Source organism: Corapipo altera, unplaced genomic scaffold (assembly GCF_003945725.1).
Source record: "Corapipo altera isolate COAL_440 unplaced genomic scaffold, ASM394572v1 2b, whole genome shotgun sequence".
NCBI classification, from domain to species: domain Eukaryota; kingdom Metazoa; phylum Chordata; class Aves; order Passeriformes; family Pipridae; genus Corapipo; species Corapipo altera.
In genome coordinates, this window is record NW_020884874.1 from 2,506,022 (window position 1) to 2,526,279 (window position 20,258).

The 20,258-nt window shown below is 37.3% G+C and overlaps 1 protein-coding gene across 3 annotated transcripts in view; it reads left to right on the forward strand.

The window, feature by feature from the left end:
• FUT9 (fucosyltransferase 9) overlaps positions 1 to 20,258 on the forward strand; it is a 100,656-nt gene that overhangs the window by 66,906 nt on the left and 13,492 nt on the right. The window contains exon 1 of one of the 3 annotated variants that reach the window (XM_027633932.1): positions 8,727 to 8,800. The exons of the other annotated variants lie outside the window; for them this stretch is intronic. Within the exon in view, the coding sequence (XP_027489733.1) occupies positions 8,770 to 8,800 (31 nt within the window). The 5' untranslated portion in view covers positions 8,727 to 8,769. Of the gene's footprint in view, positions 1 to 8,726; positions 8,801 to 20,258 lie in introns of those variants that run through there. 3 annotated transcript variants of the gene reach the window in all.

A 20,258-nucleotide genomic window follows, 5' to 3' on the forward strand; every position in this document is an offset into this window, starting at 1 on the left:
AAATCCAAGTTCTGTTACTGAGCATCATATGGGGTACTTTTTGTCCATGGTCATCCAAATACTCTGTCTGTTCTCAGTGTTAAGGTCATGAGTAGTTCTGCTTAGTTTCAGTGTGAACATTCAGAAGGTTCAAATAGAAAATATAATAATTTCTGAGTCTAAGTTCAAGGTAGAATCCAAGCTTCCCAGGTGGCTGCTTCTGCTTTGAAGATGAGTGTTTTAGGGCAACATAACTACTCTGGCTTTATGCCTGCTCAACAGAGGGAGAATTTACTTCTTATCTTTTCAATTATCTCCAGGTCAAACAATATATTTACTGAGTACCTACAATTGAGCATATTGGCTGGAGACCTCTAGAACACTCTTTCTTAGGTGAATGTTGTGAAAATAAAGCTCTGTGCTCCCAAGATATCCAGGACATGAGCCTTTCAGGCTTTGGTTTCAAACTGCCTCCATGTCTTTCATACTTTTGCCTGATAAGTTGCAACAGGGGAAAAAATAGAAGTTATCAATGTCTTTCCACAATGAATTACTGCTTGTTGGCTTGGTCGCTCTTCACTGAGACTACTTGCTCCTACTTGAACTTGACGATCTTAAAGGTCTTTTCCAACCTTAACAACTCTGAGTGCTGTACTCTACAGTCATGAATCCTTTGCATTATAGGAAGAAAATGTCAGTTAACACCTTATTTGGTAGCCAAGTTCAGGAGTTGGGCTTCAGGGCCTTTATTCTAATTTCAGAGACATGACTACCTACCACCTGAAGATGCCTAATCATAAGAGAAATGGAGTTGTAGATTCACCCTCCTCTGGACTGGTTTAAGCATGAAAGTGTTTCACCTGCTGACAGGTGCAAATCCGTCTCGTGCATATCTAGATGTCCCATTCATTCAAGGAAACAGGGACACCTGACTTTATATTGCAAACCCCACCCCGGGTGCTCCACTTCGCAGTAGCACAGTGCGTTCCTCACTGCAAACGTTACACTTGGCTCCAAGTGTGTGAGTTTTAGGCATTGCAGCATTAAACTGTAGTTGCCTGAACCCTTTCCTAGTTCTTAAGACAAGTGACCCTGAGCACTGTATTCTCTCATTCTCCAGTTTCCTTTCATTAGGAAAAAAAATAAGTACAAAAATTGCCACTAGAGTTGGATTATAATTGACCTTCTACAGAAAGAAAAAGCATAATTCTACTGAGAAAAGCCAGAAAAAAAACAGCCACTCTGCTGCCTGCAAAAATGCATGGAAGATGTATATGACTTCAGAGCAGAAGAAATTACTCTTAACTCCTATGCAGGATTTATTTCAGAAAGTGTTTAAGATTATTTCACCTCTGAGATTAATGTTAAAAGTGAAGTGAGTAGTTGCAGGACAGAAAGCTGATTTGTGAAATGTAATCCGGGATGGAAACTTTTAGTTTAGGTAAGAGTTATAGTATGCTAGAGTGATGTTAGGGCTATTTTGCATTTAGATAATATATTTGTGATTTGATGGAGAAAAATGATGGGAAAATCGGTAAGGAAATTATTTAACTCAGGAGCAATGCAATTATTGAGACATAATTCACAGAAGCAGCAACCTGTAATTGGCTATATGCACCTGTTAGCTTCTACTTGTAGAGTATAAATGCATTTTATAAAGCTCCCTCCTCATCTGTGCTTTAGGGTATATATCCTGTAGAAAAGGTCTCTTCATTAAAAGGGTCAAGGAGACAGCAGCTTCATTGTGGTGGCCACACTACAAACGGGGAAAGAGAAGACGATGCTGGCCTCCGTGGCAGCCCAGACAGTATCCGCTCAAGCTCTGACACCTCAGAGGTTATGTGCAAAGTTAGTTGTCTACTCAGGAAGATAATAAATAATGCAATTTATTTAAAGACTTCAGATTGTTCAGGGTGTTCATTAAGCATAGGGCAAATAGAAATCAGTCTGGAGGCTGAAGACCGTGCTGAGAAATATTTGCTCTATAGAAAAATCATAAAGTACACTGGAAAGAAAGGGAATAAATTGAGGAGCAGAGGTAAGAACATTGACCTAGTGTGTGAACACAGGAATACTCTGTGTTTTTCTTACCGAGATGATCCATCCCTTTTCACCATCACACTGGATTGTCATGAGGCAGTACTTGCAGATTTTTGAGGCAATCCAAATAGTATGAAAACCAGTGACCCCTTAGCTTTGGAAGGGAAAATTTTAAGTTCCTCCCTTTCCATTGCCCTTGTTGCCATGTTAGACCATGTTGTTCCTCCAAAGCAGTTTAAATTGTGTTTTCTTGCTATTGCTGCTAAAGCCCTCATCTGCTGTCTTGGCTTTTTAACCAGGCTTCTCACTGCACTCCTCTGCTCATATAAAATACAGCTGGCAAAATAGCCATGTCAGTTATGACAGGCTTGCCTTTGCTCTGAAGCTCTATTTTCTTGTCCTGTTTCCTAGTACATCAGAGCCAGCCTTTATGTTTTTGCCATTGCATTCACCTTGGAACATGTCCGTTTTTATTCACTTAGCCGCTGTGGTCGCAAACACCTTTCAGGTTCCCTCTGGGTAAACCCTTTGTGCTACAATAGGTTCCTCAAATTAATCTTCCCAATAACAGCTAAGGAAAGAAAAATAAAAAAAAGACCAAAAAAAGAAAGTTACCAAAAGAGAGTACTCTTATATGAATTCACCAGCAAATAGGATGGCTGGTACAGATCTATTTTAAGCTTTCTAAAGGAATTGAGACATGAGTACTTAAATGCATGATCTTACTTCCGCTATTTTTGTCTTATCATTTTTATTTTGTCTGCCATCATTTATTGTATTTTGGCTCAGGAAAAATACTTCTTGTGGCAATTTTTCCCCCTGCAAGGGAATGTTCATAATGCAAATACAATTTAATTTTTGTTCTGATGGATTACTCCAGGGACTTGAGAAAAGATATGTTATTACTATGATATTTTAGAAACTATAACTAAATGGTACATGATCCAGTTAAAGTATATCTTTATAATGGAGTGGGTTCTGTGGAGATATAGTTTTGAACTATATTAAAGAAGTCTGAGCTGCCTGATGACCCAAATCAACTCAGTTATGTAGCAGGTTCTGTCCATCATCTATCACACAAGCAAGACATCACTCCTAACACAAAAGTGCAGGGCAACTTCCACTGAATAATAAATAAATATAAATAATAGTAAAATATATTGTATAAAAAAAAAGTGTTTCTGATTTCCAATCTGAGCAAAAGTGACCATTTTACTGGTGGTATATAGCCTAGATTAGAGCCATCAGGAAATAACAACTTCCATTTGCAGTCTTAACCCTACTATTTTTCACATGTGTTCTATGGTACAGCCACCATTCACATGTATTTAAGTATTTGTCATGTAATGTAATGCACTCTAACATTGCGTTTCTATATGTATTATCTAACATTTAAAAAAAGTCTTTAAAATAACAGCAGAAAAGCATCTTAAGAGCCCAATCTGAAATCCCAGTTTTGCAGATACAAGAACCTTACCTTTAATTATTCCATTTATGATCTATAAGAGAATCGAGCTTGCTAATTAGTCCCCAAGCTCACATTTGCAGGAGGAAATTCAAAAACACCTGAAAAAAAGCATACGTGAAGCAGCCTGACCTTGACTCTGTACTCTATACATTATGCTGGTGATGTCTTTGTAAACTGTTGTTTCAGCTGGGCTAATGAGTACAATTCCTAGACAAGATCAGACAGAGCTCAGGAGAATGCAGGTGACTCAGAGCTAATGGGATATCAGATGGAGCAAAAAAAAAACAAAGACACACACTCACTTTTGATTTCCCTGAGGGGGTAAACTGAAACACTGAGAGAAAAGTCTCTTGGAAGAGAGGGAGTGGAAAAAAAAGTTGTTGGTAAGTATAGAGAGTTAAGAGGTTTTGTACTGCTATGCATTTTCAATATTTTCTGTAAGAAACTGCTCAGAGTATCCAGAAGAGTGTCTCATTGCAGCAAGTAGCTGCTAATTCCATTTTAAGTTAGTATGTGTTCCTGCAGTACAGTTTTGGCCTTATAAGCACATATCTAATGAATGCTCTAAGCCAAGTGTTCTTCAGCTGCTTGAAGGTAAAGATGTGCAGCACAGTTGTTATCCTCTGGAGCTGCACTCAAAAACCTACTGTGTATTTGGCACAGGCCTGGCTCTATCTTTAGTAGACCAGACAGTTTTCATGCAAGCTACAATACTTAGTTGAAATTCTTGCCCTACACACTGGCAAGCTGGGAGTGTTCAAAAGGCTTTGACCTCAGTTTTGAAGCATACTGGCATACTCCAGACAAAATCAGAGGCTAATCAAGAGGCATTTTACTGAGATAGTCAATGATAGTGAACTAAGAGAAAATCTTTTAGTGTGCATGAACCAGATAAAAATCAATTTTTTGCACGTTTGTTATCCTTAAAACACAAGAAACCCTTATATTTAAGTCTGAAAATACCAAAACTACAACTGAAATATTTAATGGGTTCAAAATGACTAGGAAAGGGCAAAAAGGCTATGAGTTAACAAAACAAGAGACCTCAAGTTTTGCATGTTTGGTTATTTTTCCTGGAGGTCAGACTGGAGAGGTGTGACAAACACAGGGGAAAGTTAGACAGAAAGGAATCCAAAAAAGAGCTAAACGTGTTGTGCCTTTTTGGTACTTTATTTGTATTTCTTCCTTCTGTTGCTTCAAATCACATCTGACACTTACTTAGTTATATTAATCTGATAGATTGCAAATATGTATCCAGGGCTGTAAATGTAATTGATGTGTTAAAAATATAATCATATTGGTCTGAAGTTTCTGCATCCTGCCCTCATAAGGACATTCCAAATTTTTTAACCTGCAAGTCATAAATAGCAGGGATTTTTTACTTTGCATTCTGACTTTGCTCAACACATTATTCAACATTATTATGGTTCAGATCTGTCATTTTCACTTGTCATGGCCAGTGGCTGTGATGCCCATAGTTGTCATTCAGTAATATGAAATTGTACTTTTTTCCTCCTTGTATTATTTTCTGTGAATTTAAGACTGGACACACTGATAATTATTTTATTCTTTTTGAGCCAGACAGATTATGATTCTGTCCTGAAAAGACTGTTTGTCACAGTAAAATTTATTCATAGTTTTGCTCAAAGCCCCATCCAATCTGGCCTTGAACACTTGAAGGGATGGGGCATCCACAGCTTCTCTGGGCAACTTGTTCCAGAGTCTTGCCACTGTGATAGCGAAGAATATCTGCCCAACATCCAATCTAAACCTAATCTCAGTTTAAAGAGAGTAGGTTAATCATCTTCATGGTCCTGCTCTGGACTCACTCCAACTATGTCCTTCCTGTTCTGAGGACCCCAGACGTGGACACAGTACTCCAGGTGGGGTCTCACAAGAGCAGAGTACAGGGACAGAACTTCCTCTCTCAACCTGCTGGCCATGCTCCTTTTGATGCAACCCAGGATGCAGTTGGCTTTCTGGGCTACAAGGGCACATGAAAGGCACAAGACTGGAGTAGCTTCAGAACTATTCCTTGTTTGACTCTTTCATGTTATAGAATTAGCATGACTTCATTTGCTCATCAAGGCAAATAAATACAAGCTTCCCCAGGCAGCCAGGCTTGATGATGCTTGCTTACTACTGGGCAGGGTCTAGGGTTACTCAGAAACAAAGTTTCCAACTCCAAAGGTGATACAAATACGAGAGATTCAAGCCACCAGTGGAAGATCTTTCCTATATGGCATTTATATAGGTTAGGGTATTTAAAACTGTCTATTTTTACACTGCCACACTCGGAATTCACAGGGAAACTGAGGAAATAAGAGAGGTCACTTAGACAGTTTATTCAAGCTTCAAGAACCCAGACAGCTTCTTGCACATAGTGTAATCTGCTTGTAGTGTCATTGCAAAATCATAGGCTAATTCCTGTTTGTTACCCCTGTGTTAAACACCATAGTGGATGGTGTCCCAAGGCTCATCCAACTAATCTTCCTTTTACAGGGGACATCTTTGTTCATGAAGACATGAATCAAATGCATTTGTGAAAATTTGCTATTAAGCTTTGGTATACTCCCCTTTTAGTAGCATCATCCTCAGACACTGGAGTAGCATAACTAAAATCATTGTATTTCTCACTCTTCTCTTCTAAATCTGCTGGGTACCTTGCTAGGATACAATGGAATCTTGCTTTCTCTTTTTCCTCCAAAGTAGTTCCATGAGCTCATTGTTTTCCAAGTTTTACCTCAGGTCTACAGCTAAAATCACTTTTCCTTGCATATATGTAGGGAGAGACCACAGCTGAGCTGTGAGCTAACCCAGGCTTTGCTGTGTGCCCTACCCTTGATCAGAAGCAGATGCTGGTAGAAAGGACTTATCAGATAAGACATGGTCACAGGGATAGCAATCATGTACTCAATGCCTCATGCCTTTTATAACCAGAAAGGATATATGCACCTTCTTCTAGGTTGTGTTGACAAGTAAATCAGGTGGGAAGTTCCACTTGCTCAGCTGCATCAGGTATTTAAAGTTGAAGACCTTTTTCACCACACCTAAATTCAAAGTAATAATTCATGAAGTATAGCCAATAATGTAAGGAAAATATTAGAATCAAAAACACCATTCACCCCTGTATACTGAACAACGTAGGAAATTTTTAAAGATATTTGTTGACAATTACTTCTTGATTCAAAATGGCAGTACTGGTTCATCACGAATATTATTCTGTAATTTCTCTGAACAATTAATCAGCATCAATTATAGTGCATTTGGCGCACCTTTGGAGCACATATGTAGACTTTTTCTTTTAACTACTGCTTGCGAGGTTTGCTGAATATGCTATCTGAGGCAACTAGATTCAGCAGCTGTGTGGGCCAGACTTGTGCTTTAGGACCTCATCATCTTCAAAACAACTCTTGTCTGTTACCCATGAGTACATTCACCAGCTCGACCAGAACCAGAAAATTGTAGGGTTTTTTTCAGTCTCCAAGACCTGCATGCTAAGCCTGCAGACAATGTGCTCTGTGCTGTTTTGGGGGGGTTTTATACTGTAAGATTGTGGTAAATATCTGGAAGGCACTCTTTACTCATCCTTCCGTGGAACTGGCAAGTACAAGCAACGAAGGTAGACTTGAACAATATTGTTCTCCACTGCTTCTGAGAGTAATTTGGGAATGAATTAGATTTAAGAGACAAGAGAAGGACTTTACATTTGTTGCTCGATGCATTTCAGGCAAGGTAGTTCTTGGGATACAGGACTATAAAAAGTAAAGATTTTTGTACAATAAAATACCCAGGATCAAATATCAAAGCTTTGTAATAGCAAAAGAATATTAATCGGTCCTCATGCTCTGCAATTCTATCTGTATTCTTTCAGAAGATATAAATATTAAACAATTAATGCTCACAATGTCTCAGCAAGATGACTGTCATTATTTCCATTTTATAGAAAAACTGCAGAGCAGAATAATTAAATACTTTGGTTAATGTCACAGAGTAGGTCTGCTGAAAATGTGCAAATATACTCAAACTGCTGATTCTCAGTTTGGCTTTTTAGCTGAAGAACAGATTTTTTCAGCAACACCTCTCTCACTCATTATACATCTCTTGCATAGTCTAAATTAGGAGGATCATTAAGAAGTCAAGATAATCACCTTCCCTCCTTTTTAAAACTATTTGCTATTTTATATTGAATAGATTCAAGCAGTTTTCTCATACGAGTATGATGGCAAAAAAATCTAAACACAAATCTGAAAATAATCACGCTGATTCTCCATGTTTTCATGCTATAAACAGACAATAACACCCACAGCAATCTTATTAAGACAAAGATTAGCAAATACAAGGGCTAAATTGTATTCTGTTTTCAAACATATCAAAGCCCTAAAAGACTAGCATTTACATTCTCCTTTTTTACTTTTTTTTCCAAGACATTTTAAACAAACCTTTTGTGATGAAAATGAAGGCACTGTTTGAACCAACAAAACCTCTACATTTTTCTAGTGAAATGAGAGGGTAGTTTTTAATAGCATGATATACAACAGTTTCTAAAATCTCTCTTTCAAACGTGATATGAACCATGTAGAAGGCATGGAGAGGACAGAATTTGCATGTAGAAGGGATGGAGAGGACAGAGTTTGAATGTAGGAATGTAATCGCTTAATATAATCCCTAGAAACTTTAGAAAATTTGGCATAATTTTTGAATTTTTAGGTTCTGGCATAAAAGGAAAACATTTGACCTATGGGCACTTCTGGAAATATTTCATATAGAGCCTAAAGAGTCAAAGTCTCATTGGGGATGACTTAGCCAACTACTTCATGTTCTTAAGTTCAAACCTGTGGATCATTATACCCTCTGAGCTGCTATGCAGCATTCCCATCTCTGGAGATCCCTGCACCACCTGCACCCAAGCTGTCAGTGAAGTCTTCAGCGTAAAAGTCTACATATTGGCTCCTGAGATCTGATGAAAGCACACACCTTTCTACTGTGACTGAGCTTTCAAAAGCCCAGGGACACCCTTTCACCCCACTAGGATTCTCAAACCAAAATGTGTTCTCCCTGTACTACCTCACACCCCTTCACCATTTCTGGAATGTGACTGAGCTTCACTAAACTCAGCATGGAGAGAGAGGAAAGATATCTGTTTGACATGTAACTGAAAATGTTAACATATGATATCACAAGATGTGGTTAAAATGTGTTTTGTTTCAAGTTTTAAAACATATATTTAACCCTTCTGCAGTCTGTCACATGAAGCTGCTGTATTCTAGGAAGCACCACAGATGGAAGACTTTCCACAACCACAGTGTTCAGGTGAGGTTCACTTTCTGCCACAGTAGTCAAGTATTCAAGTCTCACCTGTGATGCACAAAGACCTTAATTTCTGCATTCCTCCTTACAGCTTAGTTGTTAGGTTTCTTTCCTAGAAGATAGGAATCCAAATCAAACACAGATGTTATTTGGATTTGATTATCCTATTCTTCAGAACAGCATTATAGACAACTGCTTCTTACATCCCTGCCAAACCAAAAAGGATTGACCTTGCTTCATCCACTTGACTCCAAAAGAGAATGAATAACTCTACATCCCCCCAAAAATAAGAAATAAGCATCTACTCTCCCTCCCAAATAGTTATTTTATGAATTACCTACTGAGAGGTGTCTCACTTTTCTGATGTGAAAGTAGATTATACAACCGGCTTAGAAGACACCTAACTTTTAGAATATTGAAGTCCCAATTAAAATGCCTAGGTTAGTTTTGAAAATAGTGATGGATTTCCAATGCATGCAAGTGGCAGGTGCTTTTACAAAGTGCTTTAGTCCTTCCGCTAATAGTACACTAATGAATTTCACGGAGCTTACTGTTTTGACTTGCAGAATTCTGCAACATACAGCAATAGCCTAAACTATACCTGTTTTCAAAACCATTAGAATGTATTAAATTAATGTGACCATCACTATGAGACTCAATTTGTAAGAGTTAATAGTTTTTTTCTGTATAAAGGGGTTTCATTATAATTCATTATATTTGTTTAATTTTTAGTCTAAAATTAAGTGATTTGTTTATACTTCATGTAAAACAGTTATACTATGTAAGAAGCTTTCAAAACATACTTTTATATATAATTCTTTGCAGAGAGAAATGGAAACCCTTGCTGACCCTTAATATTTAATCTTCTCATTGTCACAACTTCTTTTTTTCTTAGCTCTTATTTTTTAGCTCCCACAGAGAAAGAATGCTAAAAAGAAATAGAAATGAGGGTTTTCATTTATCCTTATTATCATTATTACTAAATTTATCAAACAATATTGTGACTTTACTGAGAGCATATTCTTACAGATTTTCAATGGACAACTTCAAAGTTAAGATACAGAAGAAAGAATTACCTGTGATCATTGCTGTAATTCATATGTCATTAAAAAGATAGCTCTGAATTGGAAATCGTGTTTTGGGGACATAATCTAAAGTAGCTGAGAGAAGAAAACTAAAGCAGGAAGTTGGGGTAACTTTTGTCTTAGAGACAGTGAAGTCCATCACAACCAAAAACTTTATAAAAGTTCTCAAAATATTTCTTTGTTAATGTATTTCAATAGCAATGTGCCACAATGGCATAAATACATCAATAACATGCACTAAGAAATTAACATGGGACAGATCTCCATAACACTTTTTTTTTTCTTATGATTAGCTGCTGCAGTCTTATTGGTTTCTTTGGATTTAGATCCATGCCAGCTAAAAAAACATTTGAAGCATCTCTGAAAGTAATGAACAGATGAACAGGGACTGCTAATACTTTCTACTCCTATATTTCAGATAATGAAATGAAAGATTGGACCATTATCCTTTGAAGAATATATCTCTGCTTAACATTTGCTGTTTTATAGCATATTGATTGATTTTTCACCAAGTGGCTAAACATACAGCATACAAAGGGACAGAAAATGTAAAAGTAGTAACCTGTACTGCATATCAGCCAAGGGTGCATTTTCCTCTGTACTGATCAGTTCCATCCATCATATCTATTATATGATATCTTCATATCATCTTGAGACTAAGAACTGCTTTTTCTGGGCATTGAAGTCATACTAGAATAGAAACTGTGTTTTGCCAATCTAGAAAACTTGATGTCAATAAAAGAAAGTGAGCAAAGTCTTTGCGCACAAGTGCTATGCAGTGTATATGCACCTGTACGTGCCTTCTGTGAGCAAAGTGATGGCCTCATTGCCATTTTGTGCGAAGTGATAGAAGGGCTAAGGAATTGTGATTCATAAGGACTGTCATAATGTCTATGCTGTATAAAATCTATGCTGTATAATGGCTCTGACCATGCTCAAGAAGTGAGCCAGCTCTGCATCTGTGCAGTCAGCACTCCCATGCTGAAAGGTTGGGTGCATTACCTCAGGTAGATTACAGATTGTGCTCACATGATAACTGAACTAAACTGTTGTACTTTGGTCTTATTTGGAAGGCAAACATGTTCAGGTTATAATCCAGCGATATGGGCCTACCAGAGATGCAAATCAGAGTTTCTTCTGCAATCAGTACAACCTACTTTATACACTTGACATGACACTGAGATTAGGAAGAAATTTGATAGATAGCTTTTTGATTTTTAGTTTTCCAGTCTGCTGAATTTCATCTGCACTGACTTGCAAGCCCAAAGCTGTCACAGATCGCAATTACTCACTTAACAGAGGATTCAGTCAGTACAAGAGAAACAACCTTGGTTACATGATAATTTCTGTATGTACCTTCAGAAGGCTTTACAAAGAAGGCAAATCTCTTTAGCTTCATTTTATGTTTGAGGAAAATAAATCAGGCATAAATCTGACTTGCCAATGTCCCCATCACCTGTCCCACCATTCAAGCAAATCATATACAGTGTCATCATCTCTCCAACTGCTAATAGGTTGCCCATTTCTAATCTCTGTCCAAGTGTCATCATAGCTTCTCTTTTATGGTGGTCTAAAGTATGCCACATATATAAAGAAATTAAATGATATTTTGAAAGTGTAAATGAGTTTACACTGGAATAAACCTCTCCCTTTTGGTATAGAGGGAGTTTTTATTTATACAAGATAAATCTTTCTTTCATGGTAAAATTTAACAGAAGTTCAGTCATTATGCTTTCCATAGTTTCTGGAAAAAAAAAAAAAAAAGGCTTGTTTATAGGCAGCAGTGCTGTCTGATTATACCATCGTTCCCAAACCCATGGTGTAACAGTCAACAATCCCTTGGGAGCAATGTTAAAAACTGATACATTGATTAAGTAGTAAGATTGGCAGTCTAAGGAAAAATCTGTGGAAGGGACTAGAATGTGAATGTAAAATACATGTGCATTTGAGATGACTTGCTGAAGATCAATGTCCTATTCAGCGTAGACAGTTCTGATGGCTGAGGATGAGGTTTTTGCCCAAAACCAGATCCTAGATCTGAGAACTCTGTAAGCGTGCCAATTTTTTTTTTAATAGAATAGAAAAAGAGACACTTTAAATTTATTTTTTTTTTATGTTTCAGTATATCTTTCCCCAGCTGAAGAGCAGTATTCCATGTGTTTTTGCAGTTTCACAAAATAATCCCATTCTTTGTATTTCTAACATTTTAGGAGTGAGGACAGTGGTTTTAGAGCTGCTAGCAAGCACTAGTCATTGCTTTTATCAAATGTGAAGACAACAATGTGTACACCATTCCCAGAAAGAGACAAGCCTAAGCAGGAGTCTTTTTTTTACCAGTGTTCTCACTGCTAGAGAAATCAGGGGATGGAACTCTCCACTACTAAAGTTCATGGATCATTTTAGGTGAAAAAAAAATCCAAAAAATGTGCAGAAGATACTTCACCACATATACTAACTAACATAGCCCTAACACACAGCAAAACAGGACACGAACCTTCAATCAATGGCAAATTTCTCTAAATTATAACAGCTATTCTGTGACAGTAAATAGAGCTAGAGCTGCTCAGACCATATCCATTTCACATACCCGATGAGTTCCAAAACAGAGAATATCGCCCAAACATTTTCCTCCTCTTGGCCTATTCAATCGCTAAACCAGTTCCTGATGAAGGGTTGCAGCCTAGTGTATCCAACACAATTTTCCTCCAGACACTCCAGTCTGCAGTCATGGTTCAGATCCATGTGTCACAAAAAAAAATAAAAAGGAAAAAACAAATTTAAAAAAGGCATTTGTTTGACACTGCTTTAGACCTTCCACTTTAAAAGTCCTCTGCTTTGAGAGAACAAACCTTGAGGTATTTATACGGTATTGGAAGTATCCTGAAGTATTGAAACTTGGGAGCTGTTTTCCTACAGTCTCATAATAGGATTTTTTGTAAACTCTATTTTTTTCATCTTAATTTTTGGGGTACAACACATTAGTTTTTCAAGCTTTGCACTGCAGCTGTGATTCCTAGAAATGTATCTCCTTGGTAAAATGGAAGCTCTGTGCATTCACAGTGCTGCAGAACCCAGGAACCTCAGGCTTCCTGGATTTAGGCTTACCATGAAATTTAATTAAAAACGATGGTGAAAACATTTCTGATACATTTATGATGTGGAATTTCTTTTTCTTTTTTTGTTGAATTCAAATGCATCTATGCAAGCATACAGAGAAGATACTAACAGACATAAATTATATTGTTTCTTTACCATCCTTCAATGTTATGGGTCTTTAGGGATGAGGTGCACCAAAGTCTGGCAATTCTCATCCCTATTTAACTCACTAGCCTATGTGTACTCTCCTGCCACGTTTAGCTGTTCAGATCTATGTTCTACAGTGTGCTTGGGAAGTTGAACAAGCTAGGATTATTTAGAAATGTTGTTCTGCTTCTTGATTGCAATAATGCTGCTTCCCTCATCAAAGACATTTTGATTGGAAATCTGCAGTGAGAGTCACAAAGGACAATGTTGGTGTAATTAGGATGCTGAAATGACAGTGGCAGAATATTGGTTGAACTGTGGGAATGACACTCAAATACTGGGTTTCATACTCTGTATTTACAATGGTATTACACCTTCAGACATGTTTTGTGATAGCAAACATCTGCCACCGTTATAATAGAGAAAGCAGGGCTTATTATTCAGGCAGTAACAACAACTTTCAAAGCTACCAAGCAAAAGGCAAAGTTCTGATGACTGGGGACCAGGAAAGCCCACATTTGTGGACATCTACCCGTATCTTTTTGCCCTTAGAAAAAAGTCCTTCTGTTACCCTTTCCAAGCCTCTCTTTGGAATTATTCTGCTTAAGAGACTTTGATGGAAAAGTTAAGAGAGAGAGAGAGAGCTAAGAATTGCCTTCATGGTATCCTTTATTTATTAACCTTCTCTTGCTTTGATTTATCTAAGTGATTTTTCTCCTTGGCAGTGACAGAAGGAATTACTTTAGTGTGTTTCACTCATTTTGATAATATTTATTCTTTATATTATTCTGTGGCTTTGTTTATTATGCTGCTTTTTATGGCATCATAGCTTGACCAGTTTGGAGTACAGATATCTTGATAGCTTAGTGGTCATACTTACACTGCGGCCAACCATTAGGGAAAGTTTGAGAACAGTGTTTCCCAATTATATAAACTTATTGAAAGTTTACAAACATATATATATATATTAAACATACATATAATATGAACATATTGAAAGTGGGCTCCAGTGTGGAGCCCCACTAAACGTAAGAGCAGGACCTGAGCCAGCTAGATGTCGGGCCAGAGCAGGGCTCTGGATCAGGCATACTGAGGAACATGGAAAAAAGCAGCTTGGTGGTTCAGAACAGCATTGTTTGGTGACACTGCTGTCACCTGCCAGTGTCTTCCAGATGATGTGAGAAGCAGGACAGAGAGGGAACTGGGGTTGGGAGCAGATAGAGCTGAACACAGTCAGAAGAATATAATGCCTTTTATTTCAAATTGGGTATTTGCACAGTACTCTACACAAAGCCTGCAATCATAGGTCCAGACAGTGTATGCAAAATACCAGTGTTATAACCAAATTCATGGGATTTTAGTTCATGCTCATTAACTGGATAACAATTACACCTGAAAGTGTCAGTGATCTAGATCCTGCAGTCATTTTTAATTTGGAATGTCTGCTGCTGAAGGAACGAGGACTAACTCTAATCATGAATAATGAGCCGAGCGAGGCTGGTATGAAATGCATGTAAGATTAAGGAAGAAGTCTACAGGAAATGGCAGGGATGTAATGCATGCTGCACCACGTCTACATGAACGTAACTAGCACCGTTAGTGAATACACTTGTAGGCATGAAAATTAATTCTGCATAGTAAAGAATAGTTCTGATTTGATAATACAGAATAAATAGCACAGTAGGACATCTATATAATATGTCTTTAACAGAAAAGTAACTATCAAGAAACTGCCTCTATTCTGACACCTTTACTCTGGGCGAGTCTGGAGATCCTGTCTCTCCTGCACACTCTTGAAATCTTAAGGCTTCCAGTTATTTAGCATTACTTGTCTGACTGCTGATAATCTTTTCCCTCTCTCAGAGGAACAGTACTAGGAGAAAAAAGATGCACTGCTTCAAAGTCCTTTTCTCCCTGTCTTCTCCCAGGTCCTTATTCCATCAGTTTCCATGTATGTAATAATTGTTGCTGGATTAGCACGCTTTGGCCTATCAAGAACACTCAAAATTCTGTTGATATGCCTTAAAATAGGTAAATGCACAGAAAATAGCAAACTCTAAATGATGACAAAGGATAGGAAAAGCAACATCAGTAGTGTTATTTGGATAGTTCAGTAAGTCATTGGAATGTTGCTGGAGCTGACAGATTTTCCGAGTTGTTGCTAATTCTGAGAAATGGAAAGGGAGTAATATTGCCCCAAAAAGAAAAGAAGTAAAAATGAAAACAGGGTCAGAAGAATGAAGAAAAAGGAACAGTAGAAGTAGAAGGGAAAAAAAGAAGAGAGGGGCAGTCAAGAGAGGGAGTCAAGGCTGTTGGTAGGAACCGTGATGCCTGAGGCTGTGACCATGAGGAGACTCAGAAGCATTGTACATGTGCATGCACATTAGGCAGGTCCTTAGAGGTACCCTTACCTGGGAAGAATGGTACTCCTCTGGGTGCTTGCTGCTAGAGTAACAGTTGCTGGATTGTCTCCTGATAGAACTACTAATTACTCAGGCTATGTCTGTATCAAGGTGAGATGCATTTCTCCCACCCTTGCTCTCCTTTTAAAGGTAGTTCAGTTGTACAGCTTATGAGAAAGTTGTGATGCCGCTGTCCTGACAGCTTGTGGCATGTATACCTCTCCTCCAAGTCTGAAATCTTCCAGCCATTTAGGGAACCAAAAATTGATAGCTGGAATGACTTCTTGTCCTCTGCAAAATTTTTAATGCTGCAAATGTTCTCTTTCTGTTCAGGGCAAAACTGAAGTCTTTCAAACCATTCACTCCCTAATGAGGTCCTCTGACATTAAAGCAGCTACGGGCTTTCCTGAAAATTTGTTTAAAATCTGACAAAAATACATCCCTGAGAAAATGTTAACAAACCCAAATTTCTCAGGGTAGATTTTTGGTTTGACAAACTGATAATGGACAAAAAAAATTAAACATTTTGTGATCAAGTCTCTTTGAACTTTCATAGATCAAAATATAGTTTTATGCACAATGCATCAGAATGGAAAATTGTTTGAGAATCAGTTTATGAAGAGAGAATAGGAAATGAAGGACATTTAATTCATCTTGTCCAATGAAGACAAGAAAGTAATTTCCACCATAGTTTATAGCTACTGTCCAGTTTCTTCTGAGTTTGTTCTCTGCTAGCAGAGAAAAACAGGTTATACCCTGTAGGATTTTGTAAAAGAAATTTTAAAAAATTGCTCTGCATTTCAGACAATTATAGCTGTGGGAAGGTTTTTATTTTTCTTAAATTTTTTAAATCAAGCTATTCCAAAGCTAAATTCTCTGCCATATTTGCCTACACACTATCCCTTTCATGTAATTTCACTTAGATATAGCAGCTAAATAAAACAGTGATGTAAAATCCCAATGGAAAAATAAATCTAGCTAGAGTAATCATATTATCAACACATCAGCTCTACAAAACTCTGTCTTGCTTCCTTGCACAAAATGACAATTTAAAGTATCTTTCCAGAAGTCTCCTGGGAGATTATCGTATTTTATTCTCTACTTAGGAAAAAAAAATCTTAGAGAACCTATTAGAAGTCTCCTAGTGAAATACTTACAGTTCAGTTCAGCATTATATGCCAGTTTCAGAGAAGCTGAAATGTAATTTATTTCATTTTACTTTCATCAGCAAGTAAAGGTCATCCATCCAAAACCAGCTTTTCTGGATGCACACATTTCATTTGTTATCATTTTAAGTAACACAGAATGCAGTCAAATTCCAATATCTGTCAATCTCATGCAAGTTCTGTTAAATAATCTTTTACTTTCTATTTAACTGCTTATACCGTGAACATTGAATAAATGCTTGCTTGGCATGCGAACAAACAGCTTAAAGCAGAAAGACTGCTTTTAAAATGTAAGGAATTTTCTAACTATTTAATGATTAACTGAAAACTATATTTTCCAGTTATTATTAAATTATTTGGAATCTATAAATCTTCTGCACATGTAGCTACACCTCTACACATCCAAAGTAACTCAATATTTAAAAATACCCCTCTGACAGTCAAACATAGTCTTTCCCCTTCTCTGTTGTAACAATTACTAATAACAGGTGTCATTGAGAGCTCACTAGGAACTACAAACAAGCACAGAAATAATTTGCAGACACACTAAATATGCTAGCTTACAGCTAATTAGCTTACAGCTAATATGTCTTAGGTTATTTCTGTTTCTTTTGAAAAATACCAGGTCTCGGCATGTTTAGTTATTCTTGTGACTTTGTTGCTGTGGTTGTCTGCATTAGTGATCTGCTTTGGAATCATATCGCAATTCTGAAACTGACTCCCTGGCTACTTCCCTTGTCAGTCTGGTGGTTCAGTTCTTTACATAATTTAGGTGTGCAAAACCTATTTTCCTTTCCAAGAAGAAGTAGTGAGAGGCATGGTTTCAAAATTTCTGCAAAAGTTCATGAAGAAATTCAGCTCCAAACCAAGAAGAGGTCTGGGCCACTCTGTAGTCCTGTAGCATGAACCCTGCCTGCATTCAACCACAGAACTTCTAAAACAGCCAGAGCTCCTACGGCAGCCTGAAAAGGTTCTCATACTTCATAAAGGGCCATCCATTTTATAACATGCTATATATGTTTTCTTCTTCACTGCAAGCTGCCACCAGAAACTACATCTTCAGGGTGTTTGCCATTTCTTCACCATGCAAGAAATAAAATCCTGAATTCACTTCAAATACATGCTCAAACAGATTGACATAAGGTAGAAATGACATCTAGGTTTTCAATCTCAAGTTTCTAATTAATATTTCTTGCTTCTAACAGTTTGAAATAAGGAAATTTTTTGTACTACATGTTTAAAGGAAGCAAAATACATTCCATTAATATGTATATTACTTGTGGTGTATATATCTATTACGTAAGCACACATTAGCTGCCATCTGCTGATTAAACCAAAATGAACACCAAACCAAGTTACAAAATCTCCTCCCACCTTCACATATATTGGTACAATGCCTTTGTTGTTCTGTCTTGGCCAAACTTTCTCTAGTGGTAAATCAGTCTGCAGGATGAATATGTCTCTGGACAAAAACCCACCTCTATTGCTGAAAGTCCTGCAACATGATCTGGTTAGTAAGAGAGTGATCCTACACAGAAGGTGCGTTCTGCTGCAGATACATTTTTCAGCCAGGCATCCAGTCTCAGCGCTGCTAAGGAAGCAAATTGGATGCATTCAGGTCCTTGCCTCACTCTCACATGCAGAACAGAGCAAAACAACTGCCTCTATGAGTACAGAATCATTTCAATAGAATAACTTCCCACGTATTCTACTTACGCTTTAATCTTCCCTTTTGGCATTGCCAAGCATAATTGCAGAACAATAAATAACAAAACCAGATGCTAAGGTGTCAGGCATGACATAGGAACCTGAATAACTCAGAAAATAATCAGAAAATATGTAGAAAAAAATCTTTGAAAGACTTCATTCTAGCATGTCCTTAGAATTTTTTTTAACACACTCATAAATCTTAGACCTTTTTATTGGCTGCTAAAATTAATCTACTAGAAATAGTTGGTTGAAAACAATTATATCTGACTTCTTCATGACTCAAAACCTAAAAGCGAAGAAAACTTGAAAGAAACTGACTGGTAATAAAAAAGAAGCTGATGATAATTGCTGATGCTGAAAATGCAAAAAGGGATGGAATATGAATGAAAACTAAAATGGAATTTTATAATCCTTTGTCTTTAAAACTTTCTATTCATATAAGTTACGTCAATAAACATGCTTGTTTGCTTAATGGGGAGTAAATCCACCCCATTCCCCCATGACATATTTCGTCAGCATTCTAGTCTGAGTGACTGCCTTCTTTTCCCTGCTAGAGTTTTTCTGAAAGTCTAAAGGCAGATTTCCCATCTCCAGTTACTTATACAGAGGCCTCGTGCATCTCATGAGATGCAATCTTCAGGATTGCAGGGTTTGGCTTGCTGCTGTGCTTCTTGCTAAAAGAACTATTTGAGAGCAATGCCTTCTTTCTCACCCTCTCTGATAAAAGGGTCAAGATATATAAGAAAGAAAAAGATCTTATTTCTAATATAATAATCCCTGTCTCCACTTTCTTCCTCCTTTTCCCATCCACTCCTCCTCGGCTCAGTGCCTTAGTGAATTCAACGCTCTGTTTTCCTCTATTCTAATTGTCAGGATGGCAGTAATAGTCACTCCATTGCCCCCTGCACATTGCAGAGCAGTCACTATATTACTGCTGTCACATTGTGGCACATCTCATCAGGGCAACACAACAGGAGCACATCTCATTAGGACCACTGCCTCTCTCCACAGCCAGCAGCTTGGGCAGTGGTGCCCAATACATTCATAAGGGTATGTGTGCCTGTGTATATTCCACATACGCACAGGTGTATTTAAGGGTATGGACACAAAGAAATATAAAGCATAACTGATAAACACATTTCAGGGAACCTATCTGCTACAAATGCCACATAAATAGTGTATGTGTGTGTATATGTGTATACATATATATATAAGTATGTATTGATATTTATAAAATGTTGCAGGTGTGAAAACTGAGAATCGCTTCTAACAGGTGATTAAGTCTTTCCTGAAGTTACAGACTGTGTGTGCCAGTGTATTTATCTGTATAGGGGAGAGTGTTTATTATTTATACCTTGTTCCAGCATTTAGATTCCCTGAGCTCTGACTTACATCTCTTTTGTTGTCTCCTGGGTGGCCTTAGGTTTTTTACTTCTAAGTTAACTTTAATCACAAAGGAATAGCTTTTGAGCCCTTTTTTTTCTCTTCTTCCATGTTGCTGCAGTCAACTGAAAGAACAAAACCTTAACCATACTGAAATTAGTAGAATATTTTTCCAGTGTTTCTGTGAGCACGATTTCATCTCTGACACTCCTTATCTTTCAGAAAATCTAGCTTTGTTGATAGAATTTAAATTTGTAGTTCTGCAAAACAGATGTGGTTTTTCTTTTTTTAAAGATCAAGAGGTCATTGACTTTAATCTGATTAAATCTCCCATTTCCCTATACTAATTTACCTCATCAAGAAGGTTAGGATGTGTTTTCAGAGACTTGAAACAAAGATACATAACAAAGATATCTGATATAAATAAATGTAATATGACTATTTTCTAGTGAAGTTTGTTTGAAGGAAAATA